The following is a 22,721-nucleotide window of genomic DNA, read 5'->3' as shown; positions in this document are numbered from 1 at the left end:
ACCTAGAGGCTGTAAGGTGCCTAAACGAGGTGCTGTTCCTCTAGCTTGCGTTGAGTTTTGTTGGACCATTGTTGCAGGTCCAATACAGAAATATTAGCCTGAGAGCACAGTTGTTTATTGAAATGGCTAGCAAATGGAAGGTCAAGGTCATTCCTACAGACAAAAGCACAGGTGTTCCGAAAAGCAGTCAGCCAATCTCTGTTTGGACTCATCAATTTAAAACAGACTGCATTTTGAGCAATGAATACCAAAGATTACATTAAAAGGCGTACAGGCAATACATCGTTTCACCTGGAAGATATGTTTGATGCCTTGGACAGTGAGGAAGGGAGGGATGAATGGGCAAATGTTACATCTTCTACGATTGCGTGGGAAGGTGCCATTGAAGGGTGAGGGAGTGTTAGGAGTGAAGGAGAAAATGACTCGATGTCACAGAAGGAACAGTCCTTGGTGGAATACTGAATAAGGATAGGAGGGGAGAATGTGTTTTATGGTGGCATCCTGCTGGAGGTGTCAGAAATGGTAATGGATGATTTTTGAATGCTAGGATGGAGCATGAATTTGAGCAATGTGGTTCGAGAAATTTTTAAGCGGTAAGGTAAATCTGGATTTTTAAAATCAAAACATTCACCTTCCACAAGCAAACACTTAATCTGTATTAGTCAATGCTAACTAACTGATTGTTTGTCCCGAATAAATGATTGTTTGAATATGTCAAGGCGTTTGAATGGATTTAATGTTTCTCACATTTTGATGTCCTTCATATGACTATATATCTCATAGAATGAGCTATAAATGTGATCAGTTTAAATCTTCAAAGAAATATTGTCACACCAGAACTGGAGGATACTAAACAAGAAAGTTAAAATAATCTCAACCTACTAAGGAACGAATGTAAACACTATTGAGTATTATTTGCTGTTATGATACATCGAGAAATTACTTGTGACTAACATTAAGTCCTCTCTGCAGTAACAAGTCTAAGCTCCCAAGAAAACAGTATACTAGCAATAAAATGTGAAAACTCTAGCTTTCTTCCTGTTACTGTTTATTTCATCTTGTGCACAGTACTGGCTACATTTGACTTTATACTGCACTATCATTAACAGGCAAAAATACTGGCATTCCGATAGAGTCCGATAGTTCTGATAGAGATAAAGATCTGTTACAACATTTCAACAATTCCACGAAGACCTTATTTTCCCTTACAAGTAACTGTCCGGACACACAACATCAGGAAAGGTACACTGATCACTCCAAAGAATTGGGAGGATGGTAAATGGGTCAAATTTTGCTGTCAATCCAAGATAAATAATTCATTCCTAAGGCTCCACCAAATGCTCAACTGAGAATCAGCAACTGAAAAGACCTGTCTCAAATACTAATAAGATTCCACTTGGATATAAAACAAATAACACTCAGATCACTAGATTCCTTCACTCACCAAAATTCAGGTCAGAATACTAGCCAAAATTGCTAAGCAGGAATAAGGCACAAGAAGTTTTTAGAATAACTAATCTTCTTTTCACTAGAATCCTGCCAGCCACCATTTTGACTACTCACTGTAGTTACATTGCTGAGTTTTCAGACAGAAGCCTCACAATTATTGCAATACAATAACCTAGGGCGTCAATGGAATTTGATTTGCATGTTATCTTAAGCATCGTTGAATGAGCTGCTGCAGATTACCTACTCTGAAAACTGTTGTCTAATTTCCATCCTCACAACCTGCAACACCTTACTGATAAGCCAGCCCTACAATTTACCCGCTTGCTAGGAAACACTTCCTTTGGTGCCAGCAGGCAGCCTGCACGCTCACTGTCAACTTGTGGGTGTCAACAGCAAGCTGTTAGAAGAACAAATCTGTTTTTCAAAATATTCCATCTGCTCCAAAACATGCAGGTGTTTAAGATACCCTTAAAGCAAGTCAGTTGAAATTGCCCTTCACAAGCTACATCCACGAGTGACAATAAGACCTGCCCACAGTACAGGGAAAACCGCAAGAATCAAACTTCCCTCATTATATGGAAAAAGGATCCAATAATTGAGAAATGTATCATACCTTGCTGATAAATGTTGGTTTTAATCGTGCTGTGGCATAGCACGGGTTGAAATATTTGCTCAGAGTCCTCTATGAGAGATGAAAGCAGTTATTTAGTTGTATACAACCGATTTTACAAAACTGAAACTCAGTCAAAAGGTTTCACATTGCAATATGGGTAAAGGAAGGGAGAAACAAGGAGGAAATCTTCTCATTTTTGTCTGCATACAAGTCACAAAGTATGTAACTTTATGGGAGCATGACAGACCAAAGCAAAGGGATTTCATATTGATATCAATGCTAACTTACTAAAACATACTTTGGGGCAGAAGTTTAGGGTCAACTCAGTACAATTATCACATTCTCCTGCAGTGTAGGGAAAAATCGTAGAAATGCTCCCAGCTGAGGCATGCCACAGAGTGATCATGTTCACCAGGGACATCATTTGTAAGGTAGAGTTCAGATCATTCACAGTCACAAAGATTTCTCATTTATCGTTCCCTCTTTGCCACTCTCTCATAAATAAGGTATGAATGACATAATTTCATTTATGAGCTGCCTCCAAAGAATAAACCTAATGAGCAACAATAAATTCATCCAAAACGATGTATCAAATAGGATGAAACAAAAAGAGAAAAAAAAGTAAAAGAAAAGACTCAATCAGCACATGACAAAACAGAGCCTTTCAGACATACCTCTGATTTGATGAAAAACCACAGCACTGAAAATGCAAGCCACCATGAAAGAGAGGGGGCAGAAGAGAGGGTGGGTGTTGGTCGGGCAAGTGAGTAAGGGCAGCTGGGGAAAGGACAGGCGAGCGCAAGCAGGCAAGTGCGGCACACAAGGGTGCAGGGTTGGGTAGGTGCCGGACAAAGCACGTGCCCGGCAGGCACCAAGCACATGACAGAGATGGTAGTCCATCAGAGAGAAAGAGGAGAATAAAAAGAGGGAGAAGTTAAAATGAGATAAACAACTTTGGTACTTACTGGCGGTGGAACCGTTCGGTATCTAATATAAAACCCAGCTGCAACCAAGGTGATATCTCGCATAAGGACCATAGCAGTAAGAGAAACTGAAAAACAGAACAAATAAAATGGCTATTAGCTGGGTCACAGAAAGAAATGTGGACATATTCAACAGTAAGAAGAGAAAATCTTATATACACACATCCTAGAAGGAGCAAACAAATTCTGTTCTTAGTCCAAATGTTCTTCTGTCCTTAGAAGGAAGATGGTCAGTGTAGTTAATGCCTCAGGCTTCTCCAGTTTTAATGAAGAGCGCTTTAAACCGCATATTGTACACTATAACTCATTTTTTTCCGAACCAACCAGAAAATAGTTCACAATAAATGGAGAAAAAGCAAGAGGTGGACTTTGAAATAAACTTTAGAAATTACAAATACACGCAAGAGAGAAACTGAAAGGAAGTCAGGTAAAAATGGAAATGTGTGAATAAATGGCATCACAAACTACTGCACATTTGAAGCTATACTGCAGTCACAAAATTAGTCATTAAAATTGGTCTTGTCAGGAAGCTTTAAGGTGTGACAATTCAAATATTACTCTTTACTGTAAATTCATAAAGAACTTTCAAGTATTATGCCTAATGCTATACATTTACCATAAATGGAATGCAGACATTTTAATGAACAACAGCTTCTGTGTTACCAGTGAAAAACCTCATCAATACAGCCACAAAGGGTGTAAATTTGCCAAGACATTGGGAGGTATTAATTGATCAGAAGGATAATAAATAGCATCTTCGCATGAGAAATAGAAAGTAAAGCATGCGTGGTGCAAGTTAGAATATTAGGTGTTTAAAATGAACACATGAGCGTTCTATGCAAATCTACACAGAACCTTCAAATGGATGCAAAAAGTGCAACTTAATTGTTGTCGTGAACAGTAAATAACATATTCTAACCACATAGTACCTTTACTGGAATAAAGCATCCCATTTTTAAAACAATATTAAACAAAATTAGACACCAATCCATATAAAGAGATATTAAGGGAGATGATATTAGGTATTATACATTAGGGTGGCATGGTGGCTCAATGGTTAGCACTGCTGCCTCACAGTGCCAGGGTCCCAGGTTCAATTCCAGACTCAGGTGATTTCACCACAAATAACAGAAACACAAAAATGAACCAAATTCATGAGTTAGTACTCACTAATTTAGTCCCAATTCAATTTAGCCAGAAGCAAAGTATTAGAAACCATGGAACTGCAGAAAACTTTACTATATTTTCACAAGTACCGAAAGCATTGCTTAAGAAAGAAAAATGCCAATAGAACTGTAATGAAATAAAGGACTGAAAAAACTGCTGATGCTGTAAATCAGAAGCAAAAACAGAAATAGCTGGAAAAGCTCAGCTGGTCTGGCAGCATGTGTGGCAAGAAATCAGAGTTAACATTTCAGCAACCTTTCCTCAGAACAGCTTTTGAGGAAGGGCCACTAGACCCAAACCGTTAACTGCGAGTTCTCTCCACAGATAATGAGAGAATGGACAATTCAATCCATTCAACATGAAGTCTCATCCACTGAAAGCGAACAATCACTTGTATTGCTGATCCAAAACGGAGGCCTTTAGTATTTAGGGACTTTATCAGCATCCCACACAACATTTTAATGGTGCTCTGCGCCGTGATCTCACCTTTGTGGCTTCAATTAAAATAAACTGTTAGAAAAGTAGCAACATTGACTTAATTTTAGTTTTACACTGCAGGAACAGCAAGTACAATTTCTTGATGACCGTTTGTCTGACCATCAACCAAATCAAACAAGTTCTAAATGTGGAAGGAACTTCACAAATAAGGATTGTGTGGTGTTTCCTGGAATTCTTCAACGTAAATGCTCATGGATTAGTTCTTAAAGTGACTTGACATTTTTACAAATTTACATGGAAGCCTGGAAGGGTATTAGCGATGGACTGTTCAGGTTTAGTTGTCTTTCTATGGTGAACTTATCATCTTATGATCTTTGTTATCTTTATGCCAAGGCCAAGTTGCAAACAATGATGGTAATCCTATCCAGAAAATGTCAGAAGATGTGGTTATTAAATAATGTGATTTAAGCAAGTGCGGTGGTTAAATAATGTGGTTAAACAAGCTGTGATAAGGAAAAAAGCAGTTAGGCATCTGACAAACTTAATCATGGTCTGCCTAACACCTAATGCTGAAACACCTAATTACATTGTGGTTTACAACGTGTTAAGTTTAAGAATCAAATCATTATGTTTTGAAGTTAGTTAATGGTCTAACTATATGCATCAGGCCTTGGGGGGAAAAAAGCGGTGACAAACCTTATAACATGTTTAGAATTTGTTGAACTAGGAAATGCTAGTCAGAATTATGACCTTTGGACTCTTTTTGCAAGAACTGTTCAGTTAAGCAGACAAAATCTGTAGAGTTCCACAGGCTGAAATATAGAGAGATTCTAATAGGAGACTAAACCAATCAGGTGAGAGAGTTTGGAATATGCCATCAATCTCATCCACTAGAAAAGAAAGGAGGATAAATGGTGAGATGTTTTGAGACATTGCAAGAAAAATCAAAGGTCATCAATCAACAGAACATGAAGAGACAATGCAACAGCTATTGAGGAGGCAAGGACTGAGTCGTGGAAAACAAAGCTGTATTCTACTGATTAGAATCAGAGGTACACAGCACAGAAACAGACCCTTCAGTCCAACTCACCCATCTTGACCAGATATCCTAAATTAATCCTGTCCCATGGGCCAAATGCTGACCAATATCCCTCTAAATCTTTCCTATTCACATACCCAAGCTGAAAATGTGTTGCTGGTTAAAGCGCAGCAGGTCAGGCAGCATCCAAGGAACAGGAAATTCGAAGTTTCGGGCACAAGCCCTTCATCAGGAATGAGGAAAGTGTGTCCAGCAGGCTAAGATAAAAGGTAGGGAGGAGGGACTTGGGGGAGGGGCGATGGAGATGTGATAGGTGGAAGGAGGTCAAGGTGAGGGTGATAGGCCGGAGTGGGGTGGGGGTGGAGAGGTCAGGAAGAAAATTGCAGGTTAGGAGGGCGGTGATGAGTTCGAGGGAATCGACTGAGACAAGGTGGGGGGAGGGGAAATGAGGAAACTGGAGAAATCTGAGTTCATCCCTTGTGGTTGGAGGATTCCCAGGCGGAAGATGAGGCGCTCTTCCTCCAACTGTCGTGTTGTTATGTTCTGGCGATGGAAGAGTCCAAGGACCTGCATGTCTTCGGTGGAGTGGGAGGGAGAGTTAAAGTGTTGAGCCACGGGGTGGTTGGGTTGGTTGGTCCGAGCGTCCCAGAGATGTTCCCTGAAGCGTTCCGCAAGTAGGCGGCCCGTCTCCCCAATATAGAGGAGGCCACATCGGGTGCAGCGGATGCAATAGATGATGTGTGTGGAGGTGCAGGTGAATTTGTGGCGGATATGGAAGGATCCCTTGGGGCCTTGGAGAGAGGTAAGGAAGGAGGTGTGGGCGCAAGTTTTGCATTTCCTGTGGTTGCAGGGGAAGGTGCCAGGAGTGGAGGTTGGGTTGATGGAGGGTATCGACCTGACGAGGGAGTCACGAAGGGAGTGGTCTTTTCGGAACGCTGATAGGGGAGGGGAGGGAAATATATCCCTGGTGGTGGGGTCTGTTTGGAGGTGGCGGAAATGACGGCGGATGATACGCTGTATACGGAGGTTGGTGGGGTGGTAGGTGAGAACCAGTGGGGTTCTGTCCTGGTGGCGGTTGGAGGGGCGGGGCTCAAGGGCGGAGGAGCGGGACGTGGAGGAGATGCGGTCAAGGGCATCGTCGATCACGTCTGGGGGGAATCTGCGGTCTTTGAAGGAGGAGGCCATCTGGGCTGTACAGTATTGGAACTGGTCCTCCTGGGAGCAGATGCGGCGGAGACGAAGGAATTGGGAATATGGGATGGCGTTTTTACAGGGGGCAGAGTGGGAGGAGGTGTGGTCCAGGTAGATGTGGGAGTCAGTTGGTTTATAGTAGATGTCTGTGTTGATTCGGTCGCCCGAGATAGAAATGGAAAGGTCTAGGAAGGGGAGGGAGGAGTCTGAGACAGTCCAGGTGAATTTGAGGTCGGGATGGAAGGTTGATGAACTGTTCAACCTCCTCGTGGGAGCACGAGGCAGCGCCGATACAGTCATCGATGTAGCGGAGGAAAAGGTGGGGGGTGGTGCCAGTGTAGTTGCGAAAAATGGACTGTTCCACATATCCTACGAAGAGACAGGCAAAGCTGGGGCCCATGCGGGTGCCCATGGCAACTCCATTAGTTTGGAGGAAGTGGGAGGATTGGAAAGAGAAGTTGTTCAGGGTGAGGACCAGTTCAGTCAGTCGAAGGAGGGTGTCAGTGGAAGGGTACTGGTTGGTGCGGCGGGAAAGGAAGAAGCGGAGGGCTTTGAGTTCTTCGTGATGGGGGATGGAGGTGTACAGGGACTGGATGTCCATCTTGAAGATGAGGCATTGGGGACCGGGGAAGCGAAAATCATGGAGGAGATGGAGGGCGTGGGTGGTGTCCCGAACGTAGGTGGGGAGTTCTTGGACTAAGGGGGACAGAACCGTGTCGAGGTACGCGGAGATGAGTTCGGTGGGGCAGGAGCAGGCTGAGACAATGGGTCGGCTGGGGCAGTCAGGTTTGTGGATTTTGGGCAGGAGGTAGAAACGGGCGGTGCGGGGTTGTGAGACTATGAGGTTGGAGGCGGTGGATGGGAGATCCCCTGAGGTGATGAGATCATGGATGGTCTGGGAGATGATGACTAGGGTAGGTATTGGTCCAGTCAAGGATAGTAGTGGGAAGTTGTGTGTGGAGGCAGAGGAGATTGGAGAGACATTAAATCAGTACTTTTCATCAGTATTCACTCAGGAACAGGACACTGTTGCTGATGTGAATATGGAATCACAAATAATTAGAATGGATGCCCTGGAAATATGCAGGGAAGAGGTTTTGGGAATATTGGAGAGGATGAATATAGATAAGTCTCCTGGGCCTGATGGCATTTACCCCAGGATCCTATGGGAAGCTAGGGAGGAGATAGCAGAGCCATTGGCCTGGATTTTTATGTCGTCATTGTCAACGGGAATAGTACCAGAGGACTGGAGGATAGCGAATGTGGTCCCATTGTTCAAGAAAGGGAGTAGGGATAGCCCTAGTAACTATAGGCCAGTGAGTCTGACTTCAGTGGTGGGCAAAGTCTTAGAGAGAATGGTAAGGGATAAGATTTATGAACATCTGGGTAGGAATAACGTGATCAGGGATAGCCAGCATGGTTTTGTGAAGGGCAGGTCGTGCCTCACAAACCTTATTGAGTTCTTTGAGAAGGTGACTAAGGAAGTGGATGAGGGTAAAGCAGTAGATGTTGTGTATATGGATTTTAGTAAGGCGTTCGATAAGGTTCCCCATGGTAGGCTAATGCTAAAACTTCGGAGGTATGGCATTGAGGATACATTAGAGGTTTGGATTAGGAATTGGCTGGCTGGAAGGAGACAGAGGGTAGTAGTTGATGGATTATGTTCATCTTGGAGCGCAGTTACTAGCGGTGTACCACAAGGATCTGTTTTGGGACCATTGCTTTTTGTTATCTTTATAAATGATCTAGAGGAAGGACTTGAAAGCTGGGTAAGCAAGTTTGCGGATGACACAAAAGTCGGTGGAGTTGTGGATAGTGAGGAAGGAAGTGGTAGGTTACAGCGGGATATAGATAAGTTGCAGAGCTGGGCGGAAATGTGGCAAATGGAATTCAATGTAGCTAAGTGCGAAGTCGTTCACTTTGGTAGGAATAACAAGATGATGGATTACTGGGCTAATGGTAGGCTACTTGGTAGTGTGGATGAGCAGAGGGATCTTGGTGTCTATGTACACAGATCTCTGAAAGTTGCCACCCAGGTAAATAGTGCTGTGAGGAAGGCATATGGTGTACTGGGCTTTATTGGCAGAGGAATTGAGTTCCGGAGTCCTGAGGTCATGTTGCAGTTGTATAAGACTCTGGTGAGGCCTCATCTGGAGTATTGTGTGCAGTTTTGGTCGCCATACTATAGGAAGGATGTGGAAGCTTTAGAACGAGTGCAGAGGAGGTTTACCAGGATGTTGCCTGGAATGGTAGGAAAATCTTATGAGGAAAGGCTGAGGCACTTGGGGCTGTTCTCATTGGAGAAGAGAAGGTTTAGGGGAGATCTGATAGAAGTGTATAAGATGATTAGGGGTTTAGATAGGGTAGATACTAAGAACCTTTTACCGCTAATGGAGTCAGGTGTTACTAGGGGACATAGCTTTAAATTAAGGGGTGGTAGGTATAGGACAGATGTTAGGGGTAGATTCTTCACACAGCGGGTTGTGAGTTCATGGAATGCCCTGCCCGTATCAGTGGTGAACTCTCCTTCTTTATGTTCATTTAAGCAGGCATTGGATAGGCATTTGGAAGTTATTGGGCTAGTATAGGTTAGGTAGGACTCGGTCGGCGCAACATCGAGGGCCGAAGGGCCTGTACTGCGCTGTATCCTTCTATGTTCTATGTTCTATGATGGTTTGGTGGTGGGAGATGGGGTCATGGTCAAGGGGGCAATAGGAGGAGGCGTCCGCGAGCTGGCGTTTGGCCTCAGCGGTATAAAGGTCGGTGCGCCAAACTACTACTGCGCCTCCCTTGTCTGCCGGTTTGATGGTGAGGTTGGGGTTGGAGCGGAGGGAGTGGAGGGCTGCACGTTCTGAGGGTGAGAGGTTGGAGTGGGTAAGAGGGGTGGACAGATTGAGTCAGTTAATGTCGCGGCGGCAGTTGGCTATAAATAGATCGAGGGCGGGTAAGAGGCCAGAACGGGGTGTCCAGGTGGATGGGATGTGTTGGAGGCGGGAGAAGGGGTCGTCAGAGGGTGGTCGGGAGTCTTGGTTGTAAAACAAGGCAGGGAGGCGAAGGCGGCGGAAGAATTGTTCAATATCTCGCGCGTGTTGAACTCATTAATCCGAGGGCGTAGGGGAATGAAGGTGAGGCCTCTGCTGAGGACTGATCTTTCATCCTCAGAGAGGGGAAGGTCTGGAGGGATGGTGAAGATCCGGCAAGGCTGGGAGCTAGGACCTGGTGTGGGACTGGAGCTGGGAGTGGGGGCGGGGTTAGGGGCAGGGACGGAGATCGACGTAGGGGCGGGGTTAGACATGGTGACGAAGCTCGGTGTGGGGGACGGGGTTAAGCGTGGGGGCGGGGTCATGCGTGGTGACGGAATTCGGCGTGGGGGCAGAGACACCTGAGGCGTTGTGGTCGTGCAGGTTAGTGATGTCACTGGGGGCGGAAGTGGCTGCGGCGACGGTAACCGAAGGGGCGGAAATGGTTGTGGCGACGAAAGACCCATTGTCATTCCCAATAGCCGCGGGGGTCCCGTTGTCATTCCCGATAGCCGTGGGGGTTCACATACCCATCCAAATACCTTTGAAATGTTGTAATTGTACCAATCTCCAACACTTCCTCTGGCAGCTCATTCCATACATGCACCACCCTCTGCATGAAAACATTGCCTCTAAGATCCTTTTTATATCTCCATTCTGTACACCATAGTTTATTTAACTTGTGAATAAATTAGCTATTGTTTGTTATGGACCAGACCAGACCCCCTCAAAGTATATTAAGAAGGTAGCCTAGGCCCAATCTTTTTCTTATTGTAAAGGGAAATATCAGATATCTCAGACTACTCAGCACCTGTCTCCCAATCTCTCTTTAAAAGAAACTAGAAAAACAACACACCTCTTAAAGCCACAGCATCATCACATGTCACTCACGATCACAGTCTGTGGATATAGGTTTGCTCGCTGAACTGGAAGGTTAATTTTCAGATGTTTCATCACCATAATAGGTAACATTATCAGTGGGCTTCTGGATGAAGCACTGGTGTTATGGCCTGCTTTCTATTTATGTGTTTAGGTTTCCTTGGGTTGGTGACGTCATTTCCTGTTTTTTTCTCAAAGGGTAGTACAGAGAAACCTCGATTTTCCAAATATTAATTACCCGAATTTTGGATTATCCAAAGAAGATCTCCAGGTCCCGATAGAAACATTATATCAAAGAGGTGTTACCAAAACTGACCGCGTCTTTTGTTTACAATGATTTCAAGTGAATTCAGCTTACTGAAATGTTGCCGAGAACAGTCCTGGACATCGATGGGAGCCCAGGCACCGAATCCAAATGACAGACCTCCCTCCCTCTCTCCCCACACTTTTCCTGGAGTTCTAAAGCCCCCTTCCTCAGATGATCTCTCCAACATCATCCTGTACAGGGCAAAGGTGGAACCTGTCAGTAAGAAGTTGTGTGTGTGGCTGTGTATATGTGCTAATTTGAGACTCACGACCCAAAGGCAACAGCCGTCTTGTTGGTGTCTGGTCCAGCTGCCCCAGAAAGAAGGGGGGGGAGGGGGGGGAGACACGATGGCAGGAGCGCGCTGAGCAAATGGGTGGGAGTGGGGATGGACAAGGTGGCGGGGCGGGGGCTCATGCAGGGTGTGCTGCTGCCTAGTCTCCTGAATGGGGTGCGGACATTGCAAGTGCTCGCTGTGCCAATCCCATTGAATTGATTGCGGGGGAGGGGGGGGCACTTCAGCATAACAGTCCTGTTCACATTCCTCAACATCAACCTGGCCGAAGCAACACTGACGACACTATTAGAAGAACCAAAGACGCATACATCAAACACCACCAACTTCATCAGCAAATGGGGCAACATTGTCAAGGTAGTGGACATCAGGGTTCTTAGCAGAGGCAGGAATGCAGAGACTCGAACAAACAGTTCTGCCAACCATCCAATCCAAACTTTGGGTTCACTACATGGATGACACCTTTGTCATCACTAAATGAAACTAATTAGAGGAAACCTTCAAGACCATCAATAATATCCTTACTGGCATAAAATTCAAAACAGGAGGAAAACACCAACAAACTGCCATTCCTAGATGTCATAGTAGAGCGAACAGCCAGTGGAGAACTTCAAATCAGCGTCTACAGGAAAACAACACACACGGACCAAATACTGAACTACAGAAGTAATCATCCCAACACCCACAAACGAAACTGCATTGGAACATTATTTCAATGAGTCACCAGACACTGCAGCACAGAATAACTATGAAGAGCAGAGCAAAATCACTTATACAGGTGTATACAAAAAGAACAGTTTGTTGATTTCTCAGCAACAAACCCAAACAAGCAGACAAAACACATCCAGAAACCCTAACCACTCTCCTCCTACATCGAAGACATCTTGGAAATGACTGCCAGACTACTCAGACCTTTTGGCGTCATGGTAACCCACAAACCCACCAAAATTCTAAACACAGCAGCTAATTAATAGACCCTATACAGACAACAAGCAAAATTAATGTCATTTACAAAATACCGTGCAAGAACTGTAGCAAACACTACATTGGACAAACAGGCAGTAAACTAGCCACCAGGATACATGAACATCAACTAGCCACAAAAAGACATGACCCACTATCGCTAGTATCGTTACATACAGATGAGGAAGGACACCACTTTGACTGGGACGACACATCCACCCTAGGACAAGCCAAACAGAGACACGCAAAAGAATTCCTAGAAACATGGCATTCCAACCAGAACTCGATCAATAAACACTGACTTGGACCCCATCTACTACCCTCTGAGAAAAAGAACAGGAAATGACATCACCAACCCAAGGAAACCTAAACACATAAATAGAAAGTCAGACATAACACGAACGTTTCACCAGAAGCTCACTGATGATGTTAACTAGTAGGGCGACAAAATGGCTGAACATGAACCTCCCAGCTCAGCAAGCAAACTTACACTCAGAACCTCAACCTGATGTACAAAACTTGTCAAAACTCGCTATCATAGTCTCTGTTAAGGTCTCTTGTGCCACAAAGGTAATGTCCCTACGTCTGTGCTAGGAGCCCAGGTTCAAGTCCCACCTAATAGAGGTGGTGAGCAATATGATCTCTGATTGATGAGAAAATATCTGATCTGTAACTGTGTACTCCTTAAAATAAGTCCTGGTACATAAATCCATGATAGTCGCCACCCAGGTTGATAGGGTTGTTAAGGCGGCATATGATGTGTTGGCGTTTATTGGTAGGGAGACTGAGTTTTGGAACCACAAGGTCATGCTTCAGCTGGACAAGATATTACGGCCGCACCTGGTCTATTGCGTGCAGTTCTAGTTACTGCATTATAGGAAGGATGTGGAAGCTTTGGAAAGGGTTCAGAGGAGATTTACTAGGATATTGCCTGATATTGAAGGAAGATCTTATAAGGAAAGGTTGTTTTTGTTGGAGAAGAAGGAGGTCAAGAGGTGACTTAATGGAGACGTATAAGATAATCAGGTGGTTAGACAAGGGGGACAGTGAGAGCCGTTTCCCTTGGATGGTCAAGGCTAACACCAGTGGATATTGATTTAAATTGAGGTGATAGATTTAGGACAGATAGAGTCATAGAGATGTACAGCACAGAAACAGACCCTTCGGTCCAACTCGTCCATGCCAATCAGTTTTGCCAAGCCAATCCAGTCCCACCTGCCAGTACCTGGCCAATATCCCTCCAAACCCTTCCTATTCATATACCCATCCAGATGCCTTTTAAATGTTGCAATTGTACCAGCCTCCACCACTTCCTCTGGCAGCTCAGTCCATACACGTACCACCCTCTGTGTGAAAAGGTTGCCCCTTAGGTCCCTTTTATATCTTTCCCCTCTCACTCTAAACCTATGCCCTCTAGTTACGGACTCTCCCACCCCAGGGAAAAGACATTGTCTACTTATCCTATCCATTCTCCCATGATTTTATAAGACTCTATAAGGTCACCTCTTCCTAGCTCTACCTTGCCACTGTTTCTCTAGATCCCTGAATTGTCTTTGTAAAGTTAGGTAGGAAAGTAAGGAGTGAGATAGATGCAAGATGAATGTAATAAGGATGTTTACTGAATGAGCAAGAATATACAAAATAAAATACAATGTGATGCCATTTGAAAATATTTTCTTAGTAGTAAATATGTTAAAAAAGCAAAACTTTTTTTATGGTGAGAAACTGAGAAATGCATGCATTCAGATGAACCTGAGTGTCCAATTACATGAATTCTAGATATTCAGGGTAGTTTCTTTCCTCAGTAGTAGGGGCACAGAATGGCCTGCCTGCAACAGTACTCAACTTGCCAACGCTAAGGGCATTGGACATACATACGGATAATAATGGAGCAGTGAAGATTAGATGGGCATCAATATTTTCACATGTCAGCACAACATCGAGGGCTGAAGGACCTGTACTGCGCTGTAACGTTCTATGTTCTAAATCCTCCAACCCTGGCAACACCCTTGTAAATCCTTTTCTGAACCCTTTCAAGTTTCACACCATCTTTCCGATAGGAAGAAAACTAGAACTGCACACAATATTCCAACAGTGGCCTAACCAATGTCCTGTACAGCCGCAACATGACCTCACAACTTCTATACTCAATGCCCTGACCAATAAAGGAAAGCATACCAAATGCCTTTTTCACTATCCTATCTACCTGCGACTCTACTTTCAAGGAACTATGAACCTGCACTCCAAGGTCTTTGTTCAGCAACACTCCATAGGACCTTACCATGAAGGTAAGTTAGTCCTGCTAAGATTTGCTTTAAAAAAATGTAGCACCTCACATTTATTTAAATTAAACTCCATCTGATCAAGATCTTGTTGTCGTCTGAGGTAACCTTCTTCGCTGTCCACTACACCTCCAATTTTGGCTTCAAAAGCTCTTGCCTCCAAATAAACCTATTGGAGTATAACCTGGTGTTGAGGGATTTTTAATTTTGTCCACCCCAGTCTAACACCACTCCCTCCAAATCATATTTTAAAAATAATAGAATTGTGGTCGCTGGCCCCCAAGGTACATCCCACTGACAACTCAGAGTAGGTCAAGTTTTGCACCTCCTCTAGTAGGTACATCCACATAGTGAATAACAAAACTTTCTTGTACACACTTAACTACCTCTCTATCTAAACCCTTAACACTATGGCAGTCCCAGTCTATGTTTGGAAAGTTAAAATCCCCGACCATAACCACTCTATTATTCTTACAGATAGCTGAAACTTCCATACAAGTTGGTTTCTCAGTTTCCTGCTGACCATTATAGGGGTCTATAATACCATCCCAATAAGGTGATCATCCCTTTCTTATTTCTCAGTTCCACCTCAATAATGTCTTTGGACGTATTCCCAGGAATATCCTCCCTATGGTTAAGAAAAATAGACAAGGTCTTTTTCCTGTGATGTGGGAGACTAGACCCCGAGGCTATTGGTTTATGGTGAGAGGGGAAAGATATAAAAGGGACCCAAGAGACAACTTTTTCATATAGAGGATGGTGCATATGTGCATGGGCTGCCAGAGGAAGTGGTGGAGGCTAGTACAATTGCAACATTTAAAAGGCATCTGGTTTGGGAAACGGGCCAGGTGCTGGCAAATGGGACTAGATTGGGTTATGATATCTGGTCGGCATGGACGAGTTCGTATATTAGTCCCCTTCCAATTCGGTTCCAATCCATCCTTCTTGCATAGGTTACTTCTATCCAGAAGAAATTCCAATGATCCAAAAATATGAACCCTTGTCCCCTACACCAACTCCTCTGCTCTATCCTCCTATTCCTTCCTCTCAAGGATCTCCTTTTTTAATTCCTGCCTAATCTTCTATGTTCTCCCTTCAGAATCTCACCCTTTTGCTGTTGGTTCCAATGTGTACAATGACCTCCTACTGGTCCCACACGCCTTTGAGAACATTCTATACTCTCTGAGATATCCTTGATCCTGGGACCAGGGAGGCAACATACTATCCTGATTTTTCGTTGCTGGCCTCAGAAACGTCTGTCTGTTCCTCTGACTAGACAGTCTCCTATCACAATCGAGCGCTTGGTTCAAGGCGTCCCCCTCATTGCATTAAAGCCAGTCTCAATAACAGAAACTGGACTGTCAGTGCTACATTCTCAAGACTCCATCACACTCTACATTTTCCAAAACAGCATACTTGTTTGAAATGGGGACAGCCACAGAAAGCTCCTGCACTACCTGCCTACCTCTCCTGGAGTTAACCCATCTACCTGGCTGTACATCTGTGGCTTTTCTCCCTTCCTATAACTGCCATCCATCACACACCCTGGCTCTTGTAAATTCCTTATTGCCTCTAACTACCGCTCCAACCGATCTGATAGGATTCTCAACCAAAGACACTTCTTGCAGACATAATCAGCAGCAATATGAAAACTCTCCCTAAACTCCTTGGAAGGTGCTATAAGAATAGCAATTATTTTTCTTATTCATCTACTCCAGGGCCTCCTAAGTGGGGCCACAAGCTCAAGTCAGCAATGAGGGATAACAGTTTTGTTCCCACTGTAATGGATAATCCCACTGATTGACAAAATGCAGTCACATTGGGAAAAGTGTTTGGCTAAACATCGAGCCCTGCAATCTCAAAGCTCATAATGCAAAAGGTACACAAGGCATCTACACTGCTAGCTATTATAAGCAAAATAAATTTAAGGCTTTTCATATAGTTGCTCACATTCAGAAACTAAACATGCTATTTCCTTTTCTGAACACTATCCAAGAAAAATGAGCAAAATGATAACAAAGAGAGAGTACCTGGAATGAGTTCAGCACAGGTCAGACTGACATATAGGACACTGATCAGAATCTTATCTGCCAGTGGGTCCAGGGCACTCCCCAAAGCTGATTTCTGATTAGCCCAGTTTCGTGCAATGTACCCATCCAACTGCAAAATGCAAAGAGGAAAAAAAATGTTAAAACAGTCAGTCAACAACACTGAATGAAAGCAACAGTTATCAAAAATACTTGTTTTGAAAAAATACTTCAGACACAGCTTGCTTATAACACACAGGATACTTCCATATCGGTGCAACTCTTCTTTTGCCAACAATTTATTTTTAGTAAGTCAAAGTAAATTGTAAAAACATATTGGAAACAATCGTTGCAAGATTGCTTTCAAGTTCTACAGGAATGTGTTACTTTTTGAAGATGTACAGATCATGCCATCTAAAATGGAACCTAAGTATATGCCTCTTGAAGCCAAGCTGTACCTGCTTCAGAACCTCGAGATGAACTAAGAGTTCACTTCAAGTCAAGTTGCAGTTCGGATCCCTAACTTTGTTTAGGGTGGGGGGAAGAGAAGATGTTTTTCACCAACTGATCAATTTGGAATTATAATAAAAGAGAACTGAAAAAGACAGTATCACAGGTTGATTGTAATTTTGAGAATTTTGAGAAGTGGAGGAGGTAAAAAAGAAATTATTCTAATTGTAGCAAATCAACTTCAACTTTAAAAATAACTGACATCAGCGTAGAGCAATTTAACTCCTTTTAGTTTATTTTTAACTGTTAAACAATTATTTGTGATTTGTTACAAATTCAGGAGGTAGAGAAGGTCAGGACCAGGAGTTAATTTGGTTCAGTAAATAGCACTCTTATCACTGGATTCAAATGCCACTACAGGAATTTGTATACAAGATCTAGGCTGACATTCAACATTACAGAGTGCTGCACTATCCAAGGTGGCATCTTTCAGATGAGACATTAAACAGAGTTCAATTACCTTCACATGATAATGTGAAAAAAGCTATTTTGAAGAGCATGAGAATTCTCCCCAATGTTTCTCCTCCAAGTGAAACCAATAAATTTCCTTCACAGGTTATTACTATTTACTGTATCTTTGCTGCGTACACAACAATGACTGTGTTTGCTAAATTGTTCATGACAGTTCAAAGTTAAAAATTACACAACACCACAGTATAGTTCAACAGATTTATGTGGAAGCACTAGCTTTCAAAGCGCTGCATCTTCATCAGGTGGCTGTTGATGATAAAGAAGTCTGGATGAAGAAGCAGCACTTCAAAAGCTAATGCTTCCAAATAAACCTGCTGGCCTATACCATGGTGTTGTGCGATTTTTAACCTTATCCACACCAGTCCAATAGTGGCTCCTCCAAATCATGACAGTTCAAAATATTCTTCCATGAGGTGTAAAGCGTTAGGACCTCCTGATGTTAAAGATGCTATATAAAGGAAGCAAGTTCTTCTGAGGTCACTAACTCAAATTAGGTGTGCCCAATCAAATTTGTCTAGTAAAGGTTTGCAAAGAATAAAGTACATGTTTCAAGAGTATAAAAAAGCAAGAAGCATTACTGAATGTGACACAAAGTTAAGGAAATATGTAATGGAAACAGGATTTGCCAACCAGTACCAGCGAATGAATATCTGATATCTTGAAGCAGTGAAAAATCAAAGCTTTTATGTGAGATATTTTAAAATGCAAGAATTAAAAAAAGGGAACCTCTAAGCATTTTTGAAAATTACTTTCCTTCTTGCCATCTAGAACTTAATTATTTTTGTTTGTATATTTTTAAACTTTGTTCTTCCAGAAGACCATGAAGTGACAAAGAAACAAATTTTAGTTAACTTTCCTTTTAAAGTAGTCAACAATCAGATTCAGATTTAATTAAACTTGTAAATGAAGAGAAGTGGAACGGGTTAGAAGAAAATGAAATGCAACATTAAACTTGAGTGTTCCACCCCCATCTCACCTACAAACTGAAAACACAATCACAATCCTATGTTGCTATTAAAATGGCGCTCCTCCAACACACTATGATTAGCTTTAGTTCAGGCAATATTAATATCCAAAATGCCCCTTTTCATTTTTGGTTAATCATCCCTCATGAGAAGTTCCAACTATTTAAAATAAAAAACGGTTGGTCAGTTTCTGTCATCGCAAACAGCTTGGATACATCTCTCCTTTGTTTATTCTATTCTCTGGTGGAACATGCTTTCTTAGAGCCATCTGTAGTTGGTACAAACTATCACTGCTGCTGTTTCTTTCATAATGGCAGAAGAATTTCAGATACCCTCCTCCTCCACCAAAAGCCACACTTACACTGCTATGACAGCAACCTTAATTCCAAACATGTCTGGTTATCATCTCTGCACTGGCTCAAGGAAAACTATTCCTTTTACTGAGCAGTTTTCCCATTGCCTATAAGTTACAAGCTCTGCTCAGCATTCTACCCAGCTAAAATGAACAAATAGAAATGCCTCTGGTTCTTTCCACATAAAACATTCAAAACTAGTTTAAGAAAGGGTCACTTGGGTGAGATACTGTTGTAGCATGACTCAGTATGTTCAGCAGAGTGGGGAAGGGATGAAAATTTTTTAAAATCACCAGCTTAATAATTAGCTAACCACTTTTCCCACTAGGTTGTATTACTCCAAGCAACTGGCAGGCCACAGCAAGTGGAATGGCTCATTTGTAGAACATGGAACATTAGAGCATTACAGGCCCTTCAGCCCTCGATGTACTGACCTGTGAAACCAATCTGAAGCCAATCTAACCTACACTATTCCATTTTTGTCCTGTCTTTAGTCTAAGAAAAATAACTTCCAGGATTTGGAGATGCTGATGTTGGACTAGGGTGTACAAAGTTACAAATCACACAGCACCAGGTTATAGACCAACAGGTTTAATTGGAAGCACTAGCTTTTGGAGCGCACCACCTTCACCACCTGTGTGAAAAGTAACTTTGCCTCCTTCAGGACCTAGAAACCTATTCCAAGGAAAACAGGGAAGTTGTATACTTTATTTACTTTATAATACCATTCATGATGCAGTTCTCTACAAGTAGGCCAAACATAAAGTGAACACCTCCTTTCACTACTTGGATGTGACCCTGATCTTCTGGCCGCTTGCTGCTTTACTTCTCCATTGGACTCTTATTCTGCCGTCAGCCACCTTGGCTTCAGAATCAGCACAGGTAGGTCAAATTGAAATGAAGATCAGCCATGACTTAAATGGTTGATGGAATTCGTTCAAGGCATTGACCTACCCAGAACTATGCCTATGTACAATGTAAACATGAGGAGTTTTATATCATAAGTATACACATTGCTCTTATACTTATACTATAAGTATACACATATAAGATTGCACATCCAATAATATCATTTATTGTATCCGTCGCTCCCGATGTGGTTTCTTCTACATTGGGGAGACTGGGCACCTCCTAGCAGAGCGCTTTAGGGAACATCAACCACACCGCCCCGTGGACCAACATTTCAACTCTCCCTCCCACTCTGCCGAGGACATGGAGGTCCTGGGCCTCCTTCACCGCCGCTCCCTCACCACCAGACGCCTGGAGGAAGAACGCCTCATCTTCCGCCTTGGAATACTTCAACCCCAGGGCATCAATGTGGACTTCAACAGTTTCCTCATTTCCCCTTCCCCCACCTCACCCCAGTTCCAAACTTCCAGCTCAGCACTGTCCCCATGACTTGGCCGGACTTGTCCTACCTGCCTATCTCCTTTTCCACCTATCCACTCCACCCTCTCCTCCCTGACTATCACCTTCATCCCCTCCCCCACTCTATGCTACTATCTCCCCACCCCCACCCTCCTCTAGCTTATCTCTCCACACTTCAGGCTCACTGCCTTTATTCCTGATGAAGAGCTTTGGCCCGAAACCTCGATTTCGCTGCTCGTTGGATGCTGCCTGAACTGCTGTGTTCTTCCAGCACCACTGATTCACAATCTGGTTTCCAGCATCTGCAGTCATTGTTTTTACCTATAAGTATACAGTCTGTCAACAATAGACTAAACTTTAGACTCCATGCGAGCTCTAGATTGAGATGTTTGACCAGTTAACGCAGGTTTGGGGAATTGGGTTTCAGCCATTTAGGTTTGAGCTGTAGGGAGAGGCTGAATAGGCTGGAGCTTATTTCCGTGGAGCATCAGTGGCTGAGGGTGACCTTATAGAAGCTTGTAAAATCACAAGGAATGTAGATATGGTGAAGCGCCAAGATCTTTTTTCCAGGACAGGGGAATCCAAAACTAGAACGCATAGGTTTAAAGCGAGAGGGGAAAGATATAAAAGGGAGCTAAGGAGCAGCCTTTTCATACAGAGGGTGGTGCATGTATGGAATGAGCTGTCAGAGGAAATGATGGAGGCTGGTATAATAACAACATTTAAAAGGCATCTGGATGGAAGGGTTTACAGAGATATAGGTCAAATTCTGTTAAATGGGACTAGATCAGGTTAAGGTAACTGGTCAGCATAGACAAATTGGATTGAAGGGTCTGTTTCCAAGTTGTACAACTCTATTCAGGACTGAGAAGAGAAGTTTCTTCACTCAGGAAGTTGTAACTTAATTCCAGAGGACTGGGGATTCTCAGTTGACAAGCTTGTTGAAGAATGAAACTGATTAAATTTTGGAGGAGGAAGATCAAGGACACAACAGCAGCGCAGAAAAGTGAAGTGAAGGTTAAAGATTAGCCATAATTTTACTGAATGTTCTCTCCTTCCAATTTTGCCCTTCACTCCCAAACTTGTTATCACCACTCTTCTCAAAAATCACCCTTGACTGGTCTGTCCTTGGAAAATACCATTCAGTCATCAACTTCCCTTTCCTTTCCAAAACCCTTTTCCATCTTCTCAAGAACATGATGATTGTATCTCTCCAGTATCAAAGCAGCTCTTATCAAATCACAACCAGTGTAACAGTGACAAAGGTAAACTCCCTTACCCATAATGCTCGCAACCTTTCTGTGGCCTACGATCCAGATGACCACATCAACCTCCTTCAATACCTCTCTACTGTTATCCAGCTAATCTCATTTGGTTCCAAAAACTTATCTATACATTCATAGCCAGAGAATTACTTGCAGTGGGATCCCTTTCTGCTACTGAATTGAATTGATACCAGTTGATTTCTGGTATCACTCAGGAACAAAACCTGGTCCCTTGTTTCTTTATTATCTACATGTTGAGTCAGTACTTAGGCTGATGGCAATCTCATTGACATCTCTTTTGGTTTTTCCATTGTCGGTAAGTTATCAGATTGTAATCCAACATCCATTACTGGATGAACCACAATTTCCTCTATTAAATATTGGAAGATTGAAACCACTATTTTTGCCAATCTAAACCCCAGCTACTGATTCCAGCACTTTTTCTGACAACAATCTGAGATCAAATTGAATTGTTAACAATGTTGGGATCATATTGAACTCTGTAGCATGTTTCTAATCTTATATTCATACCTTTACTGAAAATGCTTTTTTTCTAATCTATAATATTCCCACCACACCCTTCTTCTCTCAGCTCACGCACTGCTAAAACCCTCAACTATTACCTCTACACTAACTATTCCAACATTGGCTGGTCTCCTACATTTATATGCATCATAAACTTGAGGCTATCCAAGACTCTGTGGCCCATGTCTGAACTCTCACTTTCCCCTATAACACCATGCTCACACTAGCTCCAAGCAATGTCACAATTTTATAAACTTTCATACTGGATTACAAACCACGCCCCCACTGCACACCCCCCACCTAGCCCCTAAATCTACTTCAATCCTGAGCTATCTTTACTCCTTGAATTTCTGGCCTTTTATGCATCTCCGATTTCAATTGCACTAGCGTAGCAACCAAAGGTAAGACTTCTGCCCCAGTCTATGAAGTTTCATCGCTAGATCACTATCTCAACTTAAAATGCCACTGAAAACTTCTCTCTAACTAAGGTTTTGGAAATCTGACCTAATATTTCCGTAGGTGCCTCAGCGTCATACTTTAGTTTACAATGCTCATGTGAAGTGCCGTAGGATGTTTCATTGTGTTAAATCCACTCTAAGTTGTTTTGTTGAGTG

The 22,721-nt window shown here is 43.0% G+C and overlaps 1 protein-coding gene across 1 annotated transcript in view; it reads right to left on the bottom strand.

Moving 5' to 3' along the window:
• The window catches only part of crls1 (cardiolipin synthase 1), a 57,689-nt gene that overhangs the window by 5,627 nt on the left and 29,341 nt on the right, over positions 1 to 22,721 (bottom strand). The window contains exons 3-5 of the mRNA XM_060831073.1: positions 16,654 to 16,783; positions 3,028 to 3,113; positions 2,063 to 2,131 (exon numbers count right to left, since the gene is read on the bottom strand). Of these exons, the coding sequence (XP_060687056.1) occupies positions 2,063 to 2,131; positions 3,028 to 3,113; positions 16,654 to 16,783 (285 nt within the window). The remainder of the gene's footprint in view (positions 1 to 2,062; positions 2,132 to 3,027; positions 3,114 to 16,653; positions 16,784 to 22,721) is intronic.

Source organism: Hemiscyllium ocellatum, chromosome 10 (genome assembly GCF_020745735.1).
Source record: "Hemiscyllium ocellatum isolate sHemOce1 chromosome 10, sHemOce1.pat.X.cur, whole genome shotgun sequence".
Taxonomy (NCBI): Eukaryota; Metazoa; Chordata; class Chondrichthyes; order Orectolobiformes; family Hemiscylliidae; genus Hemiscyllium; species Hemiscyllium ocellatum.
This window is presented reverse-complemented; position numbering and strand designations above follow the sequence as displayed.